Source organism: Schistocerca serialis, unplaced genomic scaffold (assembly GCF_023864345.2).
Source record: "Schistocerca serialis cubense isolate TAMUIC-IGC-003099 unplaced genomic scaffold, iqSchSeri2.2 HiC_scaffold_1420, whole genome shotgun sequence".
NCBI lineage: Eukaryota > Metazoa > Arthropoda > Insecta > Orthoptera > Acrididae > Schistocerca > Schistocerca serialis.
Genome location: NW_026047648.1, coordinates 6,658,369 through 6,685,236, shown reverse-complemented (window position 1 = coordinate 6,685,236; position 26,868 = coordinate 6,658,369). Strand labels below are relative to the sequence as shown.

Sequence of the window (26,868 nt, the reverse complement as noted above, 5' to 3'; positions counted from 1 at the left end):
CCATATTCAGTCTCTGACCTTTTTTTTCCTGTGTCTCACTTGTTGATTCAAAACTGCACCGTGTACTCTTACGAGTCGTGCTGTATTGAATGTCTAAGCCACGCATGACACTGCTACAAGACCGCACTCCCTGTTGGTGCAGCATCTCACGTCTCACATTCCTCCCACCAATATTATTAATCCTTTACCTTCAATTTGATCACTCTCCCTACGTGACTCCCGCATATTTTCACTCTGTATCTTCTGTACCTTCCTGTGTCACACGAACTTTTATCTCATCCTACCGACCCTTCCCCACCACCCATTCCTTCACCTCTATATTTCAGTTCATACCTACCAATTTCACCTAATCTAGTCACATTTGCCAACCCCCTTCTTCACACTTACCCACCCACAGACCTGCAACACGTATAACAAATATTTTTATTTTTTCTTTGATTTCATTGTGACTTCATTCCAATTTCAATTGGTTTTTGCCTGTCACTATAAGCCTACTCCCTCTGGTTTCATCTCGTCAGAGTATTCTTGCAACTTTTTTTGGACGTAATTCTACGTTATTTACATATTTTTATGCATTTTTTCTACCGTTGTGGATCCTCGCTCCTTCAGGGTGTATACGTGGACAAGGAAAAAAAATTCCCAGATTTTCCCCAGATTTCCTGGTTAAAAATTCACTTTCTCCCGGAAGAAAACACACTTTTTCCGTGTTATTAAGTGATAGTATATTTTCCCTCGGAACTGTAAAACTTACCAATCCTATGAATGGTTATGTTTTTATACACGGCGTAGAATTTCCCGGCACTTTAGAAAACGAAACTTAGGGAAGAAAACTCCTTTTGGAAAGATTTTTGTTGTGCAGCAACATGTACACTGTATATTTTCGTATTACGAAAGTATAAATTCTAATTCCATCAAACACCACATGTTACTTTTCGAACCAATGTAATCGAGATTGCGATGTGCTTTTGTAAGCCACTCACAGCTCATGTCACGTGATACCGCCAGCTGGTGACAGCGGATATTCAGACCGCAGGACACGTGATGTAGTCAGCTAATAGCAACATCACTGTTAAGTAGCGCGGATACACAAACAGGAAAAGTTTATGTTTTAAATTAATATACATAGTGTCGCTACAAGAAAAGCAAAGCTTTCACATATAATGTTGATATTTTTTGCGCGTGTTACACTTTAAGGTATACCACACAAATGTGCCAGTAAAAATTTTAGACGAGTCCAGTGACTTGTCCTCAAAGTTTTCCACAAATAAATTAGCCACCGCAGAGGAGAGAGAGCTTCCCGTAGCACCACATCAATTTGCTCATAATGACGACATGAATGTCTGATATTCTGGGCTGGAAATACTTCTAAATGGCTCGTCATCAAACGCTCTGTGATTCAAGAAATTCATCGTACATTCTCACACATAGGAATTGGGAAAAAGGAAATTTACTTTGAAAGTAACGCTTTTCAAACCACCATTCGCAATATTTTCCCGCGACCTGTTAGAAATAGTTCATTTCAGTAGTCGTCAGAGAGCGCCAGATAACCGGTGCCACCGCACTTTGGCAGCTGCTGCGACGCAAGAAGCCCGTATGTTCGTACATGTAAAACATTACAAGATCGTATGTCAAAAGAAAAGAGACGTCAGAGGATACTCCAAGAGCATCGGAGTTTTGTGAACCATACTAAAATGGGACATTTAAAGTGCATACTTAAAGTGCACATTCTTATATCTAGATTCCCAATGAAGTAGGCCTCGACCTGATGTTAAGATTTTCAGTGTGGGTTTCGGGATGTAAATTTTCTTTGAGTACCAGTACTGTATTAACTCATTTTTGATTCTTTATTGTGGCACAATGCCATGCGTGCTAGAAGATGAAAACGTGCACCTGAAATGCAGCGAACAGTTGAAAGTTGCCAATAGTGAGGAACCAAAGCTTTCTTTTCAAATACATTGACTGCCTCAGCGTAGAAAGTTAATAAAAGTCAAATTTCTGTAGCAAACCGACAAAACTAACTTCATTGTTCTACAAGGCGATTAATGCATGACTGCCAGAGAAGTGGAAATAAACTAAAATATGAAACTAATAACGTGTATTAGCCTTCTGTGATTACGTGACTGTATTTTAATTCACTTGATAGCTCCTGGCCACAGAAATCAATTTTCTTTTCATTTGACGTGAGAGCAGTAATCGAAGAGGAAACAGCAAAATCACTAAGTGTAAACACGGGTCACGTGGAGACTACACACTTGCCCAACGTAACTCAGACTGCTCTGTGCATCAGCCTCGGATCTACGATATTTCCCAACTGGGGCAATACTAAGATAGTAGTGAACTTCCAGAATAGAAGTTAAGCGGCTGCTAGACGGGGACTGTACAACCGGCCCTTACTAGCGTAGCGGTCTGGCCAAAACTTTTCTGACAAAATTTCATTTTCTTGGATACACTGAGAAGATAATAATTAATCTATCTTGCCCATTATTCCTGTCAGTCGTTTATTTCCACTCTGGTAGTCTGAAACTATGGATAACAGCGCTGATCGTTGGCAAGTCCAGTCAACCACATTATCAGACAGCGGTTCAGCTTTACTCCGATCAGCTCGTATAACCCGGTCCCATTTTGCCTGCGGGAAAGTTTATTTCTAGTTGCGACGAGGATTCCTCTGACAGACATCATGTACACTATGCACGCATTCAAAAATTAACTTACTATTCACTCAGAAATAAATTTATAGAGTGTGTTCAAAAACCAACAGGGATGCGTTTCAAAATTATGAGTAATTTTGAGACCAACTTGTGCTGGTTGCTAGGAGCTTTGTGAGACAAGGTTTTTTGTTCGCAAGAATATGAATTCAGCCCTGCAGGAGTTGTTAAAGACCTTCTCTCCTTCTCCTCATCCCTACAGTGTAAACCATATCCCCTTCAAATTCCCTCCTAGTCGCCTCGATCGACTAATTGTATCCTCACCCACAATACAGAGAAGTTGCAGCATTAGAAAATTGTAGCGAAATGCAGGAAGATTTGCAGCGGATAGGCACTTGGTGCAAGGAGTGGCAACTGACCCTTAACATAGACAGATCTAATGTATTGTGAATACACAGAAAGAAGGATCCTTTATTGTACTATTATATGATAGAGGAACAAACACTGGTAGCAGTTACTTCTGTAAAATATCTAGTAGTATGCGTACCGAACAATTTGAAATGGAATGATCATATAAAATTAATTGTTGGTAAGGCGGGTACCAGGTTGAGATTCATCGGGAGAGTCCTCAGAAAAAGTAGTCCATCAACAAAGGAGGTGTCTTACAAAACACTCGTTCGACCTATACTTGGGTATTGCTCATCAGTGTGGGATCCGTACCAGGTCGGGTTGACGGAGGAGAGAGAGAAGATCCAAAGAAGAGCGGCGCGTTTCGTCACAGGGTTATTTGGTAGGCGTGATAGCGTTACGGAGATGTTTAGCAAACACGAGTGGCAGACTCTGCAAGAGAAGCGGTCTGCATCGCGGTGTAGCTTGCTGTCCAGGTTTCGAGAGGGTGCGTTTCTGGATGAGGTATCGAATATATTGCTTCCCCCTACTTATACCTCCCGAGGAGATCACGAGTGTAAAATTAGAGAGATTCGAGTGCGCACGGAGGCTTTCCGGCAGTCGTTCTTCCCGCGAACTGTACGCGAGTGGAACAGGAAATGGAGGTAATGACAGTGGCATGTTAAGTGCCCTCCGCCACACACCGTTGGGTGGCTTGCGGAGTATAAGTGTAGATGTAGATTTACTTCTTCTTTGAAGGCATCATGTACAAACAAATCTGGAGTATGGCAACAGACACCTGCACGGAAGCAACCTATGTCCACCTATTCGTGGGACATCTAACCACCAACAATCTCAAACTGCTCACCTGGTTCTGGTTCACTGAAGACATCTTCACGATATGGACTGAGGGTGGAGACACCCTACCCCATTCCTCCAGAACCTCTACACGTTCCCCCCCATTTCCTCAACCCGGTCGTTCTTGGCCTATGAGCCACCTCGCTCGGTGCTGACCTCCACCCCAAAGGTAGCTAGATCTGTACCTCCGCCCACATCAAACCTACCAACTACCGGCAATACCTCCACATTGACAGCTACCACCCATTCCGTACCGAGAAGTCCCTTCCGTACAGAAGGGCCACACATGGCCGTCGCCTCCGTAGAGACGAGCGGCCCCTCTGCAAATATGCCGAGAGTCTCACTGTGGCCTTTACAGACCACGATTACCCTCTCAACCTGGTACACAAACAGATCTCCCGTGCCTTATCTCTCCAGTCACCCACCATCTCCCGAAGTCCCTCCATCCAGCTACAGAGCAGCATTCCCCTTGTGACTGAGTACCACCGAGGACAGGAGCAACTGACTCACATTCTCTGTCAGGATTTCAACTACCTCTCATTGTGCCCTGAAATTTTCCAGTTCAGGAGAAGGACTTCAGACCGGAAGTTTACCGGTTTAGCAGTCTCTTTGACGTGCCTGTGTGCAATTAAACGTCTCCACTACACAGCATGTACTGATCTATCTTTTCATAATACTGTCAATAAAATGTTTATGTTAGACTTCTTTCGACATCAAGAAACCCCTCTTTATGGGTCCCACACAATAGCACTAATGTAAAGTACTAGGCGTTCGGATAGATAGTAAGCTGTTGTGGAAAGCCCATGTCCAGGATCTTGTTCAGAAACTAAATGCTGCTTTATTTACCATTAGAACAGTATCTGAAATAAGTGACAGTTCAACAAGAAAAGTAGTCTACTTCACATATTTTCATACACTTATGTCGTACGGTATTATTTTTTGGGGTAATTCTTCTGATTCAAAAGAGTATTTTTGGCTCAAAAACGGGCTGTTCGAGCTACGTGTGGTGTAAGTTCGAGAACCTCTTGTCGACCCCTATTTGATAGTCTGGGAATTCTGACATTGCCCTCGCAGTATATATTTTCTTTAATGTCGTTTGCTGCTAGCAATACTAGCTTATTCACAAGAGTTAGCAGCTTTCACTCAGTTAACACTAGGCAGAAATTAAACCTGCATCTCGAATGCACTTCCTTGACTCTTGTGCAGAAAGGAGTGCAGTATTCTGCTGCACCCATTTTCAATAAGCTACCACAAGAACTCAAAAATCTTAGCAGTAGCCCAAACGCTTTTAAGTCTAAACTGAAGAGTTTCCTCACACGTCACTCCTCCTATTCTGTCGAGGAGCTCCTGGAAGAGCTGAAAAATTAAGCAAATTCCAGTGTTGAGATTGTTGATTTTCTTTATTTAAACTTACGAATTGTCGCCTGAATACATTTCTTATATTTCGTTTTATCTGTTTCTACTATCGTGTTATAATTTCATTTATTGACTTGTTCCATGACCATGGAGACTTCTCCTTAATTTTGTCCCACGGAACAATAAATAAATAAATAAAAAGAAGACAGCGTTGTGCCGCACAGCGCCCACACGTACCTGGAAGACGTGGTCCCGCGGCAGCTGGCGGTCCGACACGACGAGCCCCTGGTTGTAGGACGCCGTGCGGCGTGCCGTCCGCCCGCCGGGCCCCAGCTCGATGTTGCGACCGAAGCGCTCGCTCCAGAAAGACATCAGGCTCTCCGCCTCGGCGTCCGACTGGCCCTGTGACGACAGCATAACGGGAGAGTTGTACGGAGTTACCCGACTGTCGACGTGACGCGAGTACAAACACGAGTGCTACTCGTAAGGTTAACATCTCTAACAGCTGCAGAAACAAAGTAAACATATGAGAGATGACAGAAAGGTCCGTCTAATACACACAGGTCCGACTGACTGTGCGACGCAGTGTGGCACACGGCAGCACAACTTCGTGTGCAGGCGACACAGTTTGGCACAGGCTGTCGCAGAAATGAGGCTGCGTAGCATCTGCAAAACGAGCCGCGGTCATTCTCGTTTTTCGACAAGCGTCGCCAGACACCTATGCGTCGCGATAAGGCCGTATTGCCGATGCCAATTTTCTCGGAAGGATTTCGTCTCCTTAAAATTCTTGCAACAAATATCAGAAGATGGCAACGGAATGCGAGAAGAGCTGCACGGGATCGACATTCATACACCGGAGGTCCGTTCCACGGTCGTACACGGGTCAGGTTCCTTTCGGAGTCTGCCGATACAGTACCTCCGTATTTAGCAACCGTATAGAACTGCTCGCTCAATGAAAAGGATGTGCCTAAAGACTGGAAAGTAGTACAGGTCACACCCGTACTCTAAACAGGAAACGGAGGTAATCCACTGAATTGCAGACCCGTATCACTGATGTCAAATTGCAATACAACTCTGGAACACACACTGCATTCCAATATTATGAATACCTTGAAGAAATGATTTATTGGAAAATAGCCAACACAGATTCAAAAAATATTGCTCTCGTGTAACACAACACGCCCTTTATTCACACGAAGTAATAAGAACTATTGACAGGGCATCTCAAACTGATTCCGTATTTTTATATTTCCAGGACGCTTTTGACACCGTGCCTCACAAGCAACTTCTAATCAAACTGTATGCCTACGGAGTATCGTCTCAGTTTTGTGACTCAGAAACCTGATTTCCTGTCACAAAAGTCATTGTCGATAATAACTGACAGAACGTCATCGAGTAAAACACAAGTGATTTCTTAGAGTCCCGAAGGAAGTGGTATAGGTCTACTGCTGTTCCTGATCTACAGAAATGCCTGCAGACGATGCTATTATTTACAGTTTTCTAAAGTCAACAGATAATCAAAACCAATGGCAAAGTGATTTGGACAAGATACCTCTACGGTGGGAAAAGTGGCAATTGACTCTAAATGATGAAAAGTGTGAAGTCGTCCACACAAGTAAGAAAAGGAATCTACTAAATATTGGTTACACAATAAATCACACAAAACTAAAGCTTTAAATAGGACTACAATTAAAAATAACTTAAACTGGAATGATCACACTGATAATGATGTGAGTAAAGTGAACTAAAAACTGTGAATTATTGGCAGGAAAGTGCAACGGATTTACTGAAGAGACACCTATACCACACTTGTCTGCCTCCTTCTGGGGTATTGCTGCATGGCATGGGATCCTCAACAGATAAGATTCACAGAGGGCATCAAAAAACTTCAATGAAGGACAGCTCGTTTTGTATTTTCACGAAATAGGGGAGAGAGTACCACAGAGCGCGGATAAGATAGTCAAATTTGGATGGCAATCATTAAAACAAAGGCACTTTTCACTGGGCAGGACCTTCTTGTGAAATTTCTGTCACCAACTTCCACCTCAGAGAGCGCAAATATTTTGGTGGGGCTCACCTACATAGGAAGAAATGATTATCATAATAAAATAACAGAAATAATTGTTCACAGAGAAAAGTTTAAGTGATAGCGTCTCCCACACACAGATCAATAATGGAATAACACAGAAACAGCTCGAAGGTGGTTCAACAGACCCTCTGCGATGTACTTATTTGTGAACTACAAATCAGTCATGCAGATGTAGATAAAACAAATTGTAGGAAAAGGAGGTGTCAGGCTGAGACTCATAGGAACAATTGAAGGACACGTAATTCATCCACGACAAAACATTTGTGCGACTCATTTATGAGTATTGTGAAATGATCACTGCTAGAATGTCTGAGAAATTTGAGCTCACACGCAGGTCGTAATGGAACTGCTCCAACTTACCTCCTTATTTTTCATTAAGTATTGAAGAACCCGATACACCATAATTTAAAGCTAAGTTGATATACTCCATAATGCACGGGATGTGTCTGTGCATTCTTATCTACAGTGTTGTCACCTGGGCAGCAAGTGCACCATAGAGAATTGTGTCTCTCTCTTTGTGGAAACAATGAGACACCTTACTGACAAATACTGTGTACATTAAAATGTGAAGTGTGCTTTCATTCGAATGTATTTACAAAAGCATTACAATACAAAACTTTTCATTATTTGATATTTGTTGAAACATACTATGGGGTGGACTGTTCTATAATCGTCTCACTCAAATTGTTTACAAATGAATCACTGTCATCAAAATCTTTGTCATTCCGGTCGTCATACAGAGATTCCTTTTAAGGTCAACAATCTCTTCCTCAGAAAGGACTGTATGTGATGCACTTGCCATTTTGCACCCGATAATTCGAACGTAATAATTACAGCCTCTGTCTCAGCACGTACACTATGTGATCAAAAGTATCCGGACACCCCCCAAAAACATACATTTCTCATATCAGGTGCATTGTGCTGCCACCTACTGCCAGGTACTCGATATCAGTGACCACAGTAGTCATTACACGTCGTGAGAGAGCAGTGGGCCGATCCGTGGAACTCGCGGACTTCGAAAGTAGTCACGTGATTGGGTGTCACTTGTGTCATACGTCTGTATGCGAGATTTCCACACTCCCAAACATCCCTAGGTCCACTGTTTCCGACGTGATAGTGAAGTGGAAATGTGAAGGGAGACATACAGCACAAAAGCGTACAGGCCGACCTCGTCTGTTGACTGGCAGAGACCGCCGACAGTTGAAGAGGGTCGTAATGTGTAATAGGCAAACTTCTACCCAGACCATCACACAGGAATTCCAAATTGCATCAGGATCCACTGCAAGTACCATGACAGTCAGGCGGGAGGTGAGAAAACTGATTTCACGGTCGATCAGCTGCTCATAGCCACACATCACGCCCGTAAATGCCAAAAGACTCCTCGCTCGGTGTAAGGTGGATAAACATAGGACGGATGAATAGTGGAAAAATGTTGTGTGGAGTGACGAATCACGGTACACAATGTGGCGATCAGACGGCAGGGTGTGGGTATGGCGAATGCCCGGTGAACGTCATCTGTCAGCATATGTAGTTTCAACAGTTAAATTCAGAGGCAGCGGTGTTATATGGTGTGGTCGTGTTTTTCATGGAGGGGGCTTGCACCCCTTGTTGTTTTGCATGGCATCTATCACAGCACACGCCTACATTGATGTTTTAAGCACCTTCTTGTTTCCCACTGTTGAAGAGCAATTCGGAGATGGCGACTGCATCTTTCAACACGATCGAGCACCTATTCATAATGCACGGCTTATGTCAGAGTCGTTACAAAAGCATAACATCCCTGTAATGGACCAGTCTGCACAGAGTCCTGACCTGAATACTATACAACACCTTTGGGATGTTTTGGAATGCCGACTTCATGCTAGGCGTCACTAATCGACATCGATACCTCTTCTCATTGCATTACTCCGTGAAGAATGGGCTGCCATTCCTCAAGAAACCTTATAGCGGCTGACTGAACGTATGCCTGTGAGAGTGGAAGCTGTCATTAAGGCTAAGGGTGGGCCAACACCATACTGAATTCCAGCATTACCGATGGAGGGCGCCACGGACTCTTAAGTCATTTTCAGCCAGGTGTCCGGATACTTTTGATCACATAGTGAATATCTTTGAATGTAATCTTTGTATATCTTCGTAACTGTCAACAAATAGTACGGAGCACAGAGTCTGTTAAGGAGTAGTGAGTTGGTAGTAGACATGGAGTTTGGACTGTGAATTCAATTGGTTTTGTCTAGTAAAAATGTGGTTAATGTTTTCCTTACAGTTCAAATGTAATTTGTGAACAATGAAGAAAATAACAAAGCCGATTAAGAAACATTTGGAAGCAGTGTCCAAATTATATTATCGAGCCTCGTCATACTCGGCAGACACGAGCACTGTTTTCTACCGTGAGCCACACTACTCTGCTAACGAGAAATTCTTTGAGGAGCAGCAACACACAGATATTGAGCAATTATCCTTTTTGTCTAGCAATTATCCTTTTCATCTAATAATTATAAAAATAATGGAAATTTTTTGATGAAATAAAATGCAAAATAAGGGAAAGATGACCACCCACATATAGAAGATTGATGTGTGTAGGTAGGTGTAGGCGTAGGCAGAGGGGCTGCCTTCCCCTCGTTCTACGTTATCTCCTAATAACCAGCTGCACTTACTTGATAATGTAAGGTAAACAAGTGCACTGTCTTCGGGTTTAATTTCTGTCGACTATTTATTCGACAGCAGGAAAGAGGGTGTCTTCTCGCACACCGGTCGCAAAGCTGACAGAACAGGAACCCGAAACGACAGATACTCAAAGTGACCTCCCCGCACGTCCAAACATTTCGCGACCCCGTGTCGTACAGCTCCGGATCCTTTGCAGCAGAGCTCCGTCCACAGTAACGAGAGCAGTACGAACACGCGCTACCGATTCATTCACATTCGTTGGCCGAGTAGAGTACATGTGCCTCTTCAGGTGTCCCCACAGGAAGAAATCTAGGGAATTTAAGTCAGGTGAACGCTGTAGCCATACAACTGGACCTCCACGTCCGAGCTATTTTCCTGGAAATGTTCTGTCCAAATACTGTCGCACATTAATTCCAGAGAGTGGAGGTGCACCATCATGTCGGAACCGTATCCTCTGCCAGACCAGCCGGTCAGGCAACACGCAGGAGCCCAAACCCCCGTCACCCAGTATTCTGGCCCAGACGTCAATACCGAAACGAACTCGATACCTGAGGTTGCGGGTGAGGCGCGGGTTAACCTCACACCCGTGGTGGGCACTGTGCAAATCGAAGACACCCTCGAGTGAATGCCGCTTCGTACGACCGTATTACGGTGTTCACGAATTAACAGTCGGCTTCCTATTGTCGGAACCGTTCACAGAATTGCATCTGCCGTTGCCGATCTGTGGGGTGCAGGTGTCGTGCGAAAGTATAACGATCGGGGTGCAGGCCGGGCTCGTGCAGCACGTTAACATCCGCGTTTCGCGAGACGCGCAGCTGCCGTGCTTTGCCGAAGTTCTCGGCGTACGGCCTCCAGAATAGTTTCGGAGTACGGCGAGTCCACGGACGACCTCCGTCACGCAGTGGTGGAGGGAGAGAACTCGACTCCCGAAGGCGCAGCTCCGGACGACGAAACATATTTTGAGTCGGACGGCGTCGACGAGGATTTCTGGCAGCATATTCACGAGTGGTAACACCGGCCTGGTTGTCAGATGCACTGGAGACCAGAAGCATATCCGCATATCCACAGTGAGAAAATGCGACACGTGTACTCAATAAGGTCATCCGAAGACCAGTATCAGTTGCAAAGCAGTTTAGAAGAGAATGCTGTGCAGTGTGGCAGGTGGCAGTTGACGATAAATAACGAAAAGTGTGAGGTGATCCACACGAGTTCCAAAAGAAATCCATTGGAATTCGATTACTCGATAAGTAGTACAATTCTCGAGGCTGTCAATTCAACCAAGTAGCTGGGTGTTAAAATTACGAACAACTTCAGTTGGAAAGAACACACAGATAATATTGTGGGGAAGGCAAGCCAAAGGTTGCGTTTCATTGGCAGGGCACTTGGAAGATGCAACAAGTCCACTAAAAAGATAGCTTACACTACACTCGTTCGTCCTCTGTTAGAATATTGCTGCGCGGTGTGGGATCCTTACCAGGTGGGATTGACGGAGGACATCGAAAGGGTGCAAAAAAGGGCAGCTCGTTTTGTATTATCACGTAATAGGGGAGAGAGTGTGGCAGATACGACACGCGAGTCAGGATGGAAGTCATTAAAGAAAAGACGTTTTTCGTCGCGGCGAGATCTATTTACAAAATTTGAGTCACCAACTTTCTCTTCCGAATGCGAAAATATTTTGTTGAGCCCATCCTACATAGGTAGGAATGATCATCAAAATAAAATAAGAGAAATCAGAGCTCGAACAGGAAGGTTTGGGTGTTCGTTTTTCCCGTGCGCTGTTCAGGAGTGGAATGGTAGGGATATAGTATGATTGTGGTTCGATGAACCCTCTGCCAAGCACTTAAATGTGAATTGCAGAGTAATCATGTAGACGTAGATGTAGACACTGGAGTCTGTCACAGACACGTTTCTCCGCTGGCAACCAGTCCCTGTCTGGTGGAAAGCGCAAACAGTATAAACACGCTGTCAGTCCTGCCAGTTGTTCCACCTAACACGCCTTAACCCTCTGACAGATATTGTTCTGTACGATTTATCCAAATACCGCTAATTGTGAAATGTTGGGTTTCGAATTACACTTTTTGCCTAATGGTAATAGACACGACCTTTCCACAATCCCATTGATAAAATAATAACAACAATAATAATATTAATGTATTGAGGTACGTACTAAACAGCATGCGGTTACCAAACCCAGTGTTGAAAGGCATAATTATTGGGATCAGGTGATGATTCATACAAATAGTAATCGAGTTTGGACATTGTTCGCAAAGCACGTTGCTAGTACTACTGGTAACGTAGGCCCTAAGAATGAGGCAAGAATAATAGTTGGTCCTAATCTATGAGATCATTGGAGGAGGGTACAAAGAAAACAGGTTTGGCATCTAGTAGATGAAGTGGTGCGAATAAATTCGTGCGTACGACGTGGAAAGGGCTGACCGATCTTCCATTTCTATGATTGTAGTATGTAAGTGCAAATTTTTTCTAGAGGACCCGCTGCAATCGCTGTTGCCAATTAAGATGCCAGATACCGTACCACCAGGACTACATTTACCAAATAAAAAACATACTACTCAACCCGAGATCGAACCGTCGACATCTTGCACGCTAACCCAAAACTCAATCCACTGGACCAACTGTACAGCACTACTTATTTGTGCTGTTAGAGATAGTTACTGTACATGTGGTAAGTGTGTTGCCATATTGCCACTCCTTAACGTCGTTTTTCTGCCACATGAAATTTTGCGAGACTTTTTTTTATCGCCGGCACGTGAGGAGTCTCACTGCAAAGCCCGAGTGCGCAAATTTTGCTTCACCCTGTAGAAACAGAAAAGCAGCTGCACATATAAAACTCTGACTGTAATTTTACTGGATAAAAATATCAGTTGTGGCACTATCCCACCTGAAAGAATCTTAGATGAACCTGCAACCAAACGCTTCACAAACAAACTGCTCTTCGTGAGCTTTCTTGCACGGGGGGCCACACATGTATAGAATTTCTTGAAAGAAATTTCTGCCATTTCACTGTTAATTGTTCATTTATTTTACACACTCAAGGTTTCAACTTTGTAGCCATTCTCAAGTGCATGTTGAAATGTTAAGATGTGTCTGACCTGTCTCTGCCACATCACCTTAAAATGGAAAGAATACTGAGAAATTATTAATCACACGATGTAATTCTCTCTGAGATATCAAATTAACCGATTCACGGATATTATCCTCGAGTTCCTCTATCGGATGAGGATTTGTCATGTACACTTTGTCCTTCAGTGCACCCCGCAAATAAAAAATCATACGAAGTTAAATCGGGACTCCTAGCTGGTCACATACTGTTACTAATCATTCTTTCGTCAAACACACCGTGAATTGTGCGGTAAGAAACATCGGCCGTATCGGCCCTCGCCAAATCCTGTCGAAAAAATGCGAAGCTTCGTTCTCTTTCACTCAGTTCATTAAAAGCCAGTCACAAAATGTTTCGCACATATATTTTGCTCATAACAGTGTCATTAAAGACAATTGGGCCCATTATTCTGTCACCACTAACTGTGCACCCCACTCCTATTTTCTGATGCGAAGGGGTTCCTCGTAAAGCGCGACAGGCCTATCTGCGCTCCTAGGTCGACAGTTTTGGACACCGACGTATCCGTGTAAATGGAAACGAGCTTCGTCTAAAAACAGAATAAGGTAAGGATCCATTTTACGATAGCATTTCTCTGTACAGAGGTGCACAATATTTGTGTTTGCTGCAAAAGATGTCCGAGAGACTTTTTTAGGGAAATTTTCGAGGCGGTACGCAATGTCATCGTGACGAGCTCATGCGAGCACCGTACCTCGTCATTTAAGTTTCTAGCCTCGAACACTTCCCGTTTCGTGAAATGTTCTCACTTATTTGTAAACTCCATCACAACTCTGAACTCTAACACCTTGAAACTTCAGTTCAAACAATCTCCTAACAGTAAGAGTGGACTCTACACACATACGAATTGTAATAAACACTCTTTGAAGAATTGATTAATTCGCTCTCACCACTGTTCTGTTCGCAAACTTCACCGTTACACTCGTGATGCCCGTTTCACCGATCGAGTGACCCCGGCCGATCCGTTCGACTGGCAGGTGCGGCTTCCGGGGCCGGCCTGTAAAACTGCGGTCATCAGATAAACGAAACACACTGTATACTGTCTTATAGACCGGCTGTCGTACTACAAGATATGAGCACACGTCCACGATACATAATACAGCTTACATTGTGCACAATGAGCACCCGTTAACATACAGTACGGTGTATTTAACAGCTCATATATACCTGTAACTTGCGTTCGTCACTTACGTTCCTCAACTGACCTGTTAAATGTGCCACGGCCTTTCACTGGTTTTTCATCGTGCACAATGTCATCCACATTATGTATTGTGGATATGTATATTCGTATTCTGCAAGACGACAATTGATCTGTAACACCAAAAATATCATTTTTCATTATTTTTCTTTTTTTCTCGAAGATGACACGTCACAGAGAAGCCGGACATATTTTAACATTTCAACATCCAATTGGTTTCAGTTTGTAGCCATTCTCGTGATTGTGTAAAGTAAATAAACAATTAACCAGCTCCCTGTAGATAGCACTCACTACACTCTGTGAATAAAAGATCAGTCGTCTATCACACAAACAGTATTTTCTGGGTCCGTGCCAGCTGTGAGTCGACAGTTTCCTCAGAGATATTTCATAATGTCGGAAAACGGCTCTACTACAAATCGGCATAGCACTCTTATTTCCTTCCTCGAGTACCGGCACGAGTTGGCTGGCAAGGCGAGGCCGGGCGAACGGAGAGGCTCGGTGGCGGGTACACGCGGCACGGCCGGCAGCTCCGGGAGGTGCGCGGCCTCCGCACTCACCTGTCGGGAAGACAGCTGGCCCTTGTCGGACGACGACACGCCGCCGGAGCCCTTCGTCCTCTCCGAGCGGTCCTCTGGCGGTGCGGCGCCCACTGCCAGCTCCGCGGCGCCGTCGTCCGCCGCGACTTCCCTGACGACCGGGACGTCTTCGCAGGTGTCGCCTTCCGACCCCGTCGGTTCACTGGGCATCGTGACGTAAGATATAGACAGACTTCGTGTGCTGACGTTATTAGGTCATTTTAGAAATAATCAACTTTACGATCATCAATTATTAGGTCGGTGCACAAGTTCGTAGTGTCTCCGTTTTGAATGACAGTGCTACAGTCTCGGACTTTATGCTAACGTAAATAAAATAAAGGAACGATCGAGTTCAAACAGAGCGGCAACTTGCCGTACGGAGACCTGCCCACATCCACAAGAGATAATGTTGCGCAGCCGGTGGAGCACTGACGGAGTGGTCTAGAACTAATTGCTTTCTCGAGGTGTAACCGTCACTGCCGACGTTTATTGCCGACAACTGAGATGTCTCGCAGACGCAATCCGGGAACGGTGACTGGGAAGACCGTGTAAAGTGACGCAACTCCACGACAACGCCTGCCCGCATTCTGCTAGGCGGACAGGAAACACTGTACACGAGTCGGGTAGACAAGTCATTCCGCTCTTTCGCGTGATCTCACGCCTCAGAGTTTCAGCTTTTCCACTCTTTATCTGACAGTCTTCACAGAACTGTCTTTCCGGACGAAAATAGGATCCGAACGTGGCTCGAGCAGTTCTTCACCTCAAAAGAATGCGATTTCCACAGTCGCCGAATCGAGAAGTTACCCCGGCATCGGCAAACTGTTGTAAACAGAGAAAGATGACTGAAGTCTCTGTTATGTTTGTGTGTCACGTTTATTAAACTTATGGAAAACAGCTACGAACTTATGCACTGACCCTATATCTAAATATTTATCTACACGTATTACTCGCCAAGGCAAACTGATAACTGCCCACAGTGACAACGCCGCCCTGTTTATGCTCGAGAGGGAGGGAGGGGAGGCAGCAATCTTGCGAGTGGAGCATTGCCACACACTGTGTCTTTGAACACCGATTAGAACGAGGACATAAATACGACATACAATGTTTTTTAAGCAAAATTCAGTCGTCAGTTGCACAGTCGAGTGCGCGGCACTTCACACTCCTCGTGTAGTAGGAGAGAAGACGATTGTCACAGAAAAACAGGAAGTAGGGAGTAAGTCACGGAACACGTACTGCGCAGAGGTGTACGTTTTCGTACTTAACACAGACGTCAAACGGGAGGTGTGGAATATGAGAAAATGGCGAGCTGTGGTGGCGAGTAAATGGCTTCACCTGCTGTGGGCAGGGCCAGACTGTCAGAGAGCAACTCCACTCTCCAATAACGAAAACAAAGGACAAGATGATTGTAAGACAAATGAAACATACTGTAACGTTGAACATCACGGTGAGTCTTCGAGGTGCAACGATAGTATGAGAAGTTGTCTTCTACTCTAATTCACGAGTCACTCTAACGATCTGTACACCTGTTCGAGGAAATACAGGCTCGTAAAATGGAAGTAGAAGATGTGATTTTTGACAGTACCAGTAGAAGTTATGTTATTTTGTTCCAATAACAGCTGCAAAACGAGGAGAAGTCAAGTCTTTCCTCGGCTACACGTAGGATTTTAGTGGCACCGATTAGCCGGACCTCTACTTCGAGATGATCAACTGTGGCAACCGAATTAAAAGAAAAAGGCAAATACGTCAGGTATTACGTCAGCTGAAAGATCTCGTGAAATGTTCTGACTCTGCTCCAGCAGCTACATAAAACCCTAAACTGAGAAGAAAAACACTTCGACAGGTATTGTTATTTAGCTTTATCGGTTTCAGCAGATTAATCTCCCATCTACAGCAGCCTACAAAATTAGGATATTATTTATTTTTAGACCTAGGCCATACATTTATGTAAAATATACAAAGTGTATAAGAAGTACAAGAAAACAAAGAAGGGAGTAGAATTTAAAGTTAACTGACAACAGATAAAAACTGAGGTCTGTCAATGACACTGTAATTCTGCCGGAGACGGCAAACGAGTTGGCAGAGCAGCTGAATGGAATGGGCGGTGCCCTCAAAGGAGTATATGAGATGAACATCGACAACATAAAACCAGGATAATGGAATTTAGTTGATGGTGGCTGAAGATGAAAGGATGAAAAACGTAGCGTGGCAATGGCAAAGAAAGAGTTTGTGAAGAAGAGATATTTGCTAACATCGTACATAGATTTAAGTCTTCGAAAGTCTCTTGTGAAGATATTTGTTTGGGGTGTTGCAATGTACGGAAGTGAAACATGGACGATAAACAGTTTAGACGAGAAGAGGATGGAAGCTTTTGAAATGTGGTACTACAGAAGAATACTGAAGATTAGATGGGTAGGTCATGTAACAAATGAGGTGGTACTGAATAGCAGAGGGGAGAAAAATCTGTGACACAACCTGAGTAGAATAAGCGATCGGTAGATAGGACATGTTGTGAGGCATCGAGGGATTACCAACTTAGTACTGGAGGGAAGTGGGGGGGCGGGGTGGGAGTAAAAATAGTAGAGGGAGACCAAGAGATGAATACACTAGGCAGATGGAGAAGGATGTAGGTTGCAGTATTGTCACGTTCAGTATAACATAATGATTCTTTCAGAAAATTGACGATATTGCAGTCTCATAAACAACTGTGTATGTCCCAGCTTTGATGTATTGTGGTGTTGTACAGTAGTTTAAATGTTTCCAGTACTCGGGGATGTGAGTTTGATAAACTGAAAACATAAGTGCATAGTGAACAGTAAGACACAGTGAGAATCCTCCGGGATAGACGAATACTCACGTCGATCGACTGCGCTTCCATGACAACGAGATCGGTCGGGTAAGGCCACGAAAACATTCCCCGGACCGTGATGATCCCTCCCGGTACGAGACGATTTGCGCCACCTCTTGTCCGTGAAGGCCACCTGTCACGACTCGGTGTATGTCCACTTGCGGTGCCGGCACGCAAATTACGGCATTCGTCGTCAGTGAACGGCAGTGCACGAACCGGGCACCCGCCGCATAGGTCCGTACGCGGCGAAATTCGCCAAACGTCTGTCGAAGAGACACTGTCAGCAGCCTGTCAGTTCGTCCACGCGACCAGTTGCTCGACAGTCTCACATCTATTTGCCCGAAGACACCTCCGTAACCACCGTTCGCCCCCGTCACCTGTCGCCCGTGACGCGACATTCCCGCCTCAGCACCATTCTGCCACGCACGGTAGTGGCGGCACGCAAATAGTCTACAACTCAGCCGTATGGGAAGAACTTCCACCCTCGGACCAAAAGCAGACGACTGTGCCCTTTCAGACGTCAGATAAACTGTCCCGTTTGCACATTTAGACAAAAAATGCACCGTTTCCCGTGTCCTCCCGAGATGTTCCGTGCAGCCTATACAGCTAATGCCGCCTCCTACCGTCTGCGAGTTGTTACCGTGTTACTGCACACAGACTTCGAACACGGGCAGTGGTCAGCTTAATGTGACCGGACTGTTACTGACGTATCACAGTTTCACTACGACTGCGCTGCTGCGACCGTACGATATCTCGTACCCACATGTAGCAGGACTTTGAATTTGGCTGTGCTACACTCGTTCCCTCAGATATAAATTATACCGTAGCAGCTGTATGAGCGCTTGACGGCAGAGAAAACATATAAGAAAATGAAGGTACTAAAAATGTAACTCTTTTTGTTTTGCTATCCGTCTTGTGTCTCTCGAGAGCGGAAGCTTAATGCAGACGTAAAAACTTATTAGCTATACTTGGTCTGATTAAGACGAAAAACAACTTATTGGTGTGCAGATGTATTGTGGAAGTTTGTATGAAATTCAGAGGATGGAAGCAGCAACATAAAATACATTGCGTTTAGTCTCAAGACGATTTTGATTTGTATAAATTAGTGATTCCTGGACGATTGCAAGATCTCAGAGCAGCTACTACTTTTCACGCAGAAATGAAGTAGGAGATTTTTGAAGAACTGGAGCCACACGAAGGAAGACATGTTAACATGGTAAAGGATGAACTCTTATCTACGCCATTTCCCCCTGTTAATCACATTTTGTTATTCTCTGTTCTTTTTCAAATAATTTTTGTTGTGGAGATTGGTTTGACTTTTGCTCAGAAACGCCACAAGGACCACCCCGGTAATAGCTTTTCCGAATCACAAAGTCTGATAACTTTTCTGTAATACGAAGTCCGATTTGCATTTCATCCTTTCCCTTTTTCACGGTCATTAACGATTTTTAAAACCCCCTTTTTATTCACCATTTCTTCCCACATTTTCAACCTTTTATTTTCTTTTCTTTTCTTCTCTCTCTTTTTTATTAACCACTACACAGAAATTGTCGCATCCACGTATTTGTACGAGCTGACCGATTCTGACTGTGTAGGTGTAGGATAGCATTTTTTGCACTTTGTCAAACGTAGAATTTTGCACTCCCGAACATTTAAAGTAACGCTGCCGGCACACTCACAGTGGAGCCCTGTCGGCCGCGGGCTGCGCCGGCTCGGCGGTGTCCAGCAGGATCTCGAGCGAGTCGTGCAGCCGGCTGGAGCGCAGGCTGTCGTCCGGCCCGCCGCTGCCGCTGCCGCTGCCGCCCGCCGCGTCCTCGCCGTCCTCCCCGTCGGCGCCGTTGCCGGTGCCGCCGGCCGTCAGCGAGGAAGCCATCTCGGGCGCGGCGAGGGGCGGCACGCCGACCGGGCCGGGCGAGGTGGGGACCGCACCCGCGCGCCCGCCCACGCTCGTCACAGCCACCGACACCGCCTTGCCGTACAGGTCCACCACCGCGTAGACTTTCTGTACCGGAGGGAGACGCGCGAATATCGTAAAGATGAGACGATTCTCGTGGGTGTGGGACGTGTCAGAAAGTATAACGTAAAACATTTGTCAGGAGATTTTCGAAATAGGTGAATACGATGTGGTCAACTGGAACAGCTAATATTTACAGAATTAACACGCTGTCAGAATGAATCGTTGTTATGCACTATTAATAAATTTATCACTCACGAAATACCTAATCTTGACTGTTGTGACCGAGTGCTGTCAAAACTGAAATCAAGCGCACATTTTTACTTAAGCTGGCCCAACAGTCTCTGTTAAGATATTCATCTATAGAGTAGAAGGAGTTGCTTATCAAAAAGTCCTTCAAACTCTGTTTAAACTGTTCTTGATCTGAAACCAAGTTTTTAATGGTTGGTGGCAATTTATTAAAAACGTGTGTTCCCGAATATTGGACCCCTTTTTGTACCGAGGTAAGTGATTTAAGGTCTTTATGTAGATTGTTCCTATTCCTAGTATTCATACTACACATTGAGCTATTGGGTGGAAATAGAGATGTATTACTTGCAACAAATTTGATTAAGGAATAAATATACTGAGAAGGAGAGGTTACGATACAAAGTTCCTCGAACAGATTCCTACATCACGTTCTCGAATTCACACCACAAATTATTCTTATCTCACACTTTTGCACCATAGAATGTTTTGCTCGGTTTGATGAGTTGCCCAAGGATATGATCCCATATGATATAAGAGAATGAAAGTAAGCAAGTGTTTTTATATTTCTCTCTCCTACATCTGACATCATTCTCACTGCAAATACAGACTCGTTTAGGCGCTTAAGCAATTCTGTGATACGCCCTTCCCAAACGAATTTATTATTGAGTTTTAATCCCAGAAATTTAACACTGTCAACCTCTTCGATCTGCATGTCTTCGTATGTTATGCACATGCTGGAAGGAAAACTTTACAGGTTCTGAACTGCATATAGTGATTGTACTGAAAGTTTAAAGACAGTGAATTAGCTTTAAACCACTTGTTAGTGTCAGTGAAAATTTGATTAGTAGCTATTCTAAATCTGTATTTGATCCTATTAAGAAATTTTTTACATATATTACACAACGACGCGCTATCCGTCTGAGAAGGTCCGAGACTAACTTCATTCCCGGCTTACGAGTTATGTTGATGCAGTAATGAAGTGCATTCGATACATAATGTTCTGAAGCAGAGAAATGTGTGTGCAGAGTATGTACCGCAAACCTCAACTACCGAACGAGAACGATGGCACTCGCTGCAACTGAAGTGAAATGCAAAATGTAGACCATTTCTTACCCCTTTCGTACCCACTCGCTTCAACTATGTACATTAAATTTCACTGTCTCTTATTAGCAACAGAAATATTTTTCCACAGTGGAAACCTCATGTACACACAAGTCAGTCCTGCCAGCTTTTGGGCACCATTATAAAAATACTTCAACAAGTCAGTGTAGCAGTGCGCAGCGCTTTGTGACTGCCAGAACACCTGGAAGTGGTTGGGTAGTTACTTGTATTCCACTGTACAAATGATTGTTATTTTGCATGATTGTTATTTTTGCATGATTTTAAAATGGGCACACATTTTTGCATAAATCTTGCAAAAAAAAAAAAAAAAAAAAAAAAAAAAAGGACCCCAAGAGCATTAAACCACGAAGAAAAAGTGTCCTTCCTGCACAAAAAATTGATGTCTGAAAGGGTTACAGAAAAACTGACCACAGGTGTCGAGATGTAGTGTTACCAACACGAACCTACCACAAAACGACAAGGTGCAGGAATTCACGGGAAGGGTCCACACTTTGACAATTGTGGAAAAGTTATCAAAAAACAAAGGTCATCCACAAAGTAAGTTTCATTTGGTTATATAAAACAAATGTGTACAGATACAGAAAAAATATTTATTGTACAAAAATCTACAACTGCTACATTACTTTTCTATACAGCTTACGAAATTTTGTAGGCCCTTGTCATAGCGTGGAACAAGTTTTTGTACGCCTTCTTCGTAGAAGGTTGCCACCTGTGTATTCGACCGTGTGATAACGTGTCCTTTTAGCTTGCCATCATCGTCGAAGTGTCGACCACCGAGGACAGATCGTGAGGTTTGCGGAACTTCTATAGGGAGGGCACTAAGTGTAAACTTACAGTTGTGCTTAATCTTCTCTTCAATTCTGTGAACCAGTTCATCAGTAACCACAGACGGGCATCCACTTCGTTCTTCATCTTAAACTTTATCACGTCCTCCATCGAACAGTCTGACCCATCTTCTAACCATTGAATCACTCCTAGCAATTTGCCCGTAAACCTCACAGATTTACTGATGAATTTCATTCGGTTTAACTTTCTTTGAATTTAGAAAACGAACCACAGATCTGATTTCACACACGGCGACATTTTAAATTACGCGTGACATTATAAAGAAGCACTACAAAGCACACGTCGGCAGCAGCAATCTGAAAATGGTGTACACGTCTCCTCCTCGAGTCGGAGTAACTTCTGCGCATGCTCAGAACTGCGATCGTAGCGCTGTCGCAGACAGAAATAGAAACAGAACTTACTTTGTGGATGACGCTCGAATGTGAAAGGAATTATCACAAATGACTATGCGACCGTCAGTTCAGAAACCTATCTCTAGGAAATGAAGGTACAACGGCAACACCACCGATAAAGCGTGCCCGAAGAGACTGTATTACATCGTGTTTGTTGCCACTCTCATCTCGGCACGGAAAGTTCCGTCAATTGACGGAAGTGACCGATTGTCGTTCTAGGTGCTGTGCTGCTCGACTCTGTCACGTCTCTTAAATATTTAGGGTCAATGTTGCAAAGGGACACAAAACGGAATGGGCATGTAGGTCATTTGTAGTGAAGGCAAACGGTCACCTTCGGTTTATTGGAAGGATTCTAGGAAAGTGTATCCGACACATACAGGAGACCTTGTACACGGCGCTGGGGCGACCGAGTCTCGAGCACTGCTTTAAGTGTTTGCATTCCCAACAGATCAGATTAAAGGAATGCACTGAAGAACCTCAAAGGTGTCCTTGCTAAACCGTTTACCAATAGGTTTTTGTACGTCCATCTTTTCGATTGGACGTCTCGGGTACCACGGCGGTTTACTATTTTAAGAAAATGAAACGCCTACAGCCATCCTTACAATCTTATCTATCGTGTAACTACCAGTTTCGGCACTTCAGTGCGCTACCTCCACGACTCAGTTGACACTGACGGTGTTACCTCCACCCACATATATAACCGCATCAGTGGCCGACATAACCGATTATGGACACTACCTGTAACTGCGATGTTAGCATTCCGATCAGTTGGCCGTCAACGGTCGGAGTGCTGACATCACAGTTACAGGTAGTCCGCGTAAGCCAGTTACGTCGGCCACCGATGCATCGTAAATATGTACCGCAATAACCCCTTCGGCACGAACTGAAACCTGAAGATGGCGCACTGAAGTGCCGGAACTGGTATCTACACAAAAAATAAATTCTCAAGGTTGGCAGTATGTGTTTCATTTTTTTATAATAGTTTACTGACAGGTAAAGAAATTTCCACTACCTCAAACACTGTTAAGTTTAATGAGCAGGCATTTGCAACAGACTGCAGAATAATCCTACTGCCACTGATGTACACGTGAAAGGATTGCGAAGACGAGACAAGTGGAATCGAGGTCGTACGGAGGCTTATAAACAGTTGTTTTCCCTCGCTTCATGGAGGGTGGAACAAGAAAGATGACAACTGAGCAGTGCGAAGCAACAAAATTACACTCCGTGCTTTCGCCCCCTACGGCAATCGGCATCTGAGAAATCCGTGAGGCAACTTTTGGACAATGTTCGTATAAACAATGTGGATTGACAGATACAGATAAAAGTAATTCGACAAGAGACCGACACACGTCAGGAGCACCTGTACGCGCTACAATCTCAAAATTGATAACAGTTAGCTTTAGGCCGTTATGATTTTCAGCACTGAAGAGCTTTCTTCAGTTTGTGCGTCTTCCACTCAATGCCTCCTCTAGTGGTGAGCAGCAATCTGTCCTTTTCCCATTATTATTCCATCCCATATTTTCCACTGTTCAACTGAGCACGACATTAGGCAGATTACAGAAATTGAGAAAGGTGAGAGTTAATTAGAAATTACTATAAAAGTTAAAAAAAAAATTAAAGACAGACAAAGTACTCGGCAAACAGACACTGAGATAGACAGATAATTCTACATCTACATGTATACTCTGCAGATGACTGTGACACGTGTAGCAGTAATGTGATCCCAAAAAGCCACCAATGAGGTTGGTTGGTTTGAGGATTAAAGGGACCAAACTGCATAGGTCATCGGTCCCTTGTTTCATAAACACACAGAGCACAGTGAAACCACCCATTAGGCATTCGAAGCACAAGATAAAAATTCCAGGGGAAGAAAATCCCCAAGGTCAATAATAAAGAAACCCGGAAAACGGAGCACAGCAACAAAAACAACAAAGAGAAGAAAGGCAGAAAGAATTAAAACTGTACAGCAGAGGATCGTTGCTGGCTGATCACGAAAATAATAGGATGAGCCAGCCACGCTGCAACACGTTAAAACCTCCAGCCTAAAAGATTAGGATGGAGTCGAATTACAACACAAAACTAATTAAAAGATACAGCTCAAAAGAGGGTGATGTAATAAAATTAAATGGACCTATAAAACCCACCTGCTCAAATAAAACTTAAAACACGATCTGCCATAGAGACATTGTCACCTAAAAGAGATGATAAATCATCATGGAGAGGACAGTCCAACAATATATGGGCCACTGTCACGGTTGCACCACAGCGACAATGAGGGGGGTCCTCTCGACGCAGCAGATGACCGTGCGTCAGCCAAGAGTGACCGATGCGGAGCCTACACAGAACAACAGAATCCCTGCGAGAGGCCCGCATGGAGGAACCCCAAACAGTCGTGGTCACCTTTACCTGCCGCAGCTCGGTGGGTACAGACAGAGTGCGCCATTCGTCTGCCCACATCCCAAGGACCCGACGGCGTAACACCGATCGGAGATCAGTTGCCGGGAGGCCGATCTCCGACGGCAGTTTGCGGGTGGCTTCTTTAGCTAACTTGTCGGCGTGTTCGTTTCCCGCTATCCCAATGTGTCCCGGGGTCCACACGAACACCACCGAACGACCACGCTGTTCAAGAGCGTGAACGGCCCCCTGGATGGCACCAACAATGGGATGGCGTGGGTAGCACTGGTCAAGAGCCTGCAGACTACTGTGGGAGTCACTGAAAGTGACAAAGGACTCTCCAGTGCGGGTACAAATATGCTCAAGGGCACAAAAAACGGCTGTTAGCTCTGCGGTGTAAACACTGCAGCCGTCTGGCAAGGAGCGCTGGTCTACATAGTCCGCCTAAGTATAAGCGTACCCCACACAGCCATCAACCATCGAGCCATCTGTATAGATAACCCCCGAGGCACGGTATGCGCCTAGGAGAGCAAGGAATTGGCGGCGCAAGACTGAAGGAGGAACTGAATCTTTTGGCCATCGGGAAAGTTCCAGCCGAAGCTGCGGCCGACGAAGACACCAAGGTGGTGTATGTGGGCAGACCTGGAAAGCAGAGGGAAGAGGCAAACACTCGAGTTCATTAAGGAGCGACCAAACACGGATCCCAATTGTACGGCCTGATCGCAGCCGCCGGTGTGGGAGATGGACTGCCGCATCGGCGAAAAGGACACGATAGTTAGGGTGACGGGGCGAACAACGGACGTGGGCGACATAGTTGGCTAACAGCTGTTGACGCCGAATACGAAGTGGAGGAACCCGCCAGCCACCAATGAGGATGAATCGTATGTAAAAGGAAGCAGAAGCGTATGGCTTGAAGACAATCAGCCTTTTATTTTGTTGCATAGATGGAGAGAAGAGAAGACTGGATCAATGTGGAGATGTAGGGATGGTGGGAGACAGAAGACGGGAGAGCCCTACACTTCCAGACACTGGCTGGGAACTGCACAACTTCTTGTTGTTGTTGTTGTTGTTGTTGTTGATGATGATAGTAACAGCAACACACACGTTACCAAACATTGCTCATGCCAGGCAGCAAGCTTTATGACCGCTGTGGTTTCATTTTCTTTCTTGGAGTCAGTTTTAAGTACGGTAGTAGGGCATTTAAACCATTACACAAACTGCTTCTCCTCACATATAAGTTTAAACAACAATTTTGAAACAACAATATGGTGTTTTGTTTTCTTTCTTGCAGTCGAATTTAAGGAGAAACAGGAATGTCTTATTTATAGCTTACCAGCTTACGATTAGAATACAACTACGCAATCTGAATAGTCCAAAACTTTGTAATCCTGCCCTTTCGCAGATTAAAACTATGTGAAATGCTGTCATTGAAGCTACTATTCTCTCAGATCCAGTCACAGGAATGGTCTCTCATACCCCTTGTTCCAATGATCCCAACTCATTCATCCATTCAATTTAAGAAACTTCAATTCCCAGTAAAGGTTTTGTTGGCAAAAACAATAAACAAGGATCCAGGCAACATGAGAGATTGGGGACAGGGGGGAGAGGGGTGGGGGAGTAGGAGGAGGAGGAGGAGGAGGAGGAGATTAAAACATATATCCACTTCCCATATATATTTAGCAACTGCAAAGCACTGACAGGTTTACTACTACTACTACTACTACTACTAATAATAATAATAATAATAATAATAATAATAGTCAAAAAGAATTTCTACAGACAGTAACCAAAATCACCAACTGTATGCCTTACAAAGAAATCTTCCAGATTGCCTCAAAATTACTATTTTAACACCTATCCACACGAAAAATGATAAAGCACCTCCTGATAACTATTGTCACATCTCACTTGTACCAAACATATCAAAATTTATCGGTTGCTTTATGCACAAACAGTCGAATGAGCAATTTGAGCAATATAATCCACTTGGCTCGCCATAATACGGTTTCAGACATCATATTTCTACTTTAAAATCAGTTCAAACCACCATCGCAGAAATGTATGTTTCTTCTGAGAATAAGAAAATAACCTTCTGGATTTGAGAAGAGCTTCTGATACTGTCTCCCAGTGCATACTTATCAAAAAGCTCCAGTTCTATTTG

The 26,868-nt window shown here is 44.3% G+C and overlaps 1 protein-coding gene across 1 annotated transcript in view; it reads right to left on the bottom strand.

Moving 5' to 3' along the window:
* The window catches only part of LOC126443040 (neuralized-like protein 4), a 279,279-nt gene that overhangs the window by 72,335 nt on the left and 180,076 nt on the right, over positions 1 to 26,868 (bottom strand). The window contains 4 exon segments of the mRNA XM_050090885.1: positions 5,484 to 5,648; positions 14,888 to 15,068; positions 19,430 to 19,546; positions 19,631 to 19,752. Coding sequence (XP_049946842.1) covers positions 5,484 to 5,648; positions 14,888 to 15,068; positions 19,430 to 19,546; positions 19,631 to 19,752 — 585 coding nt within the window.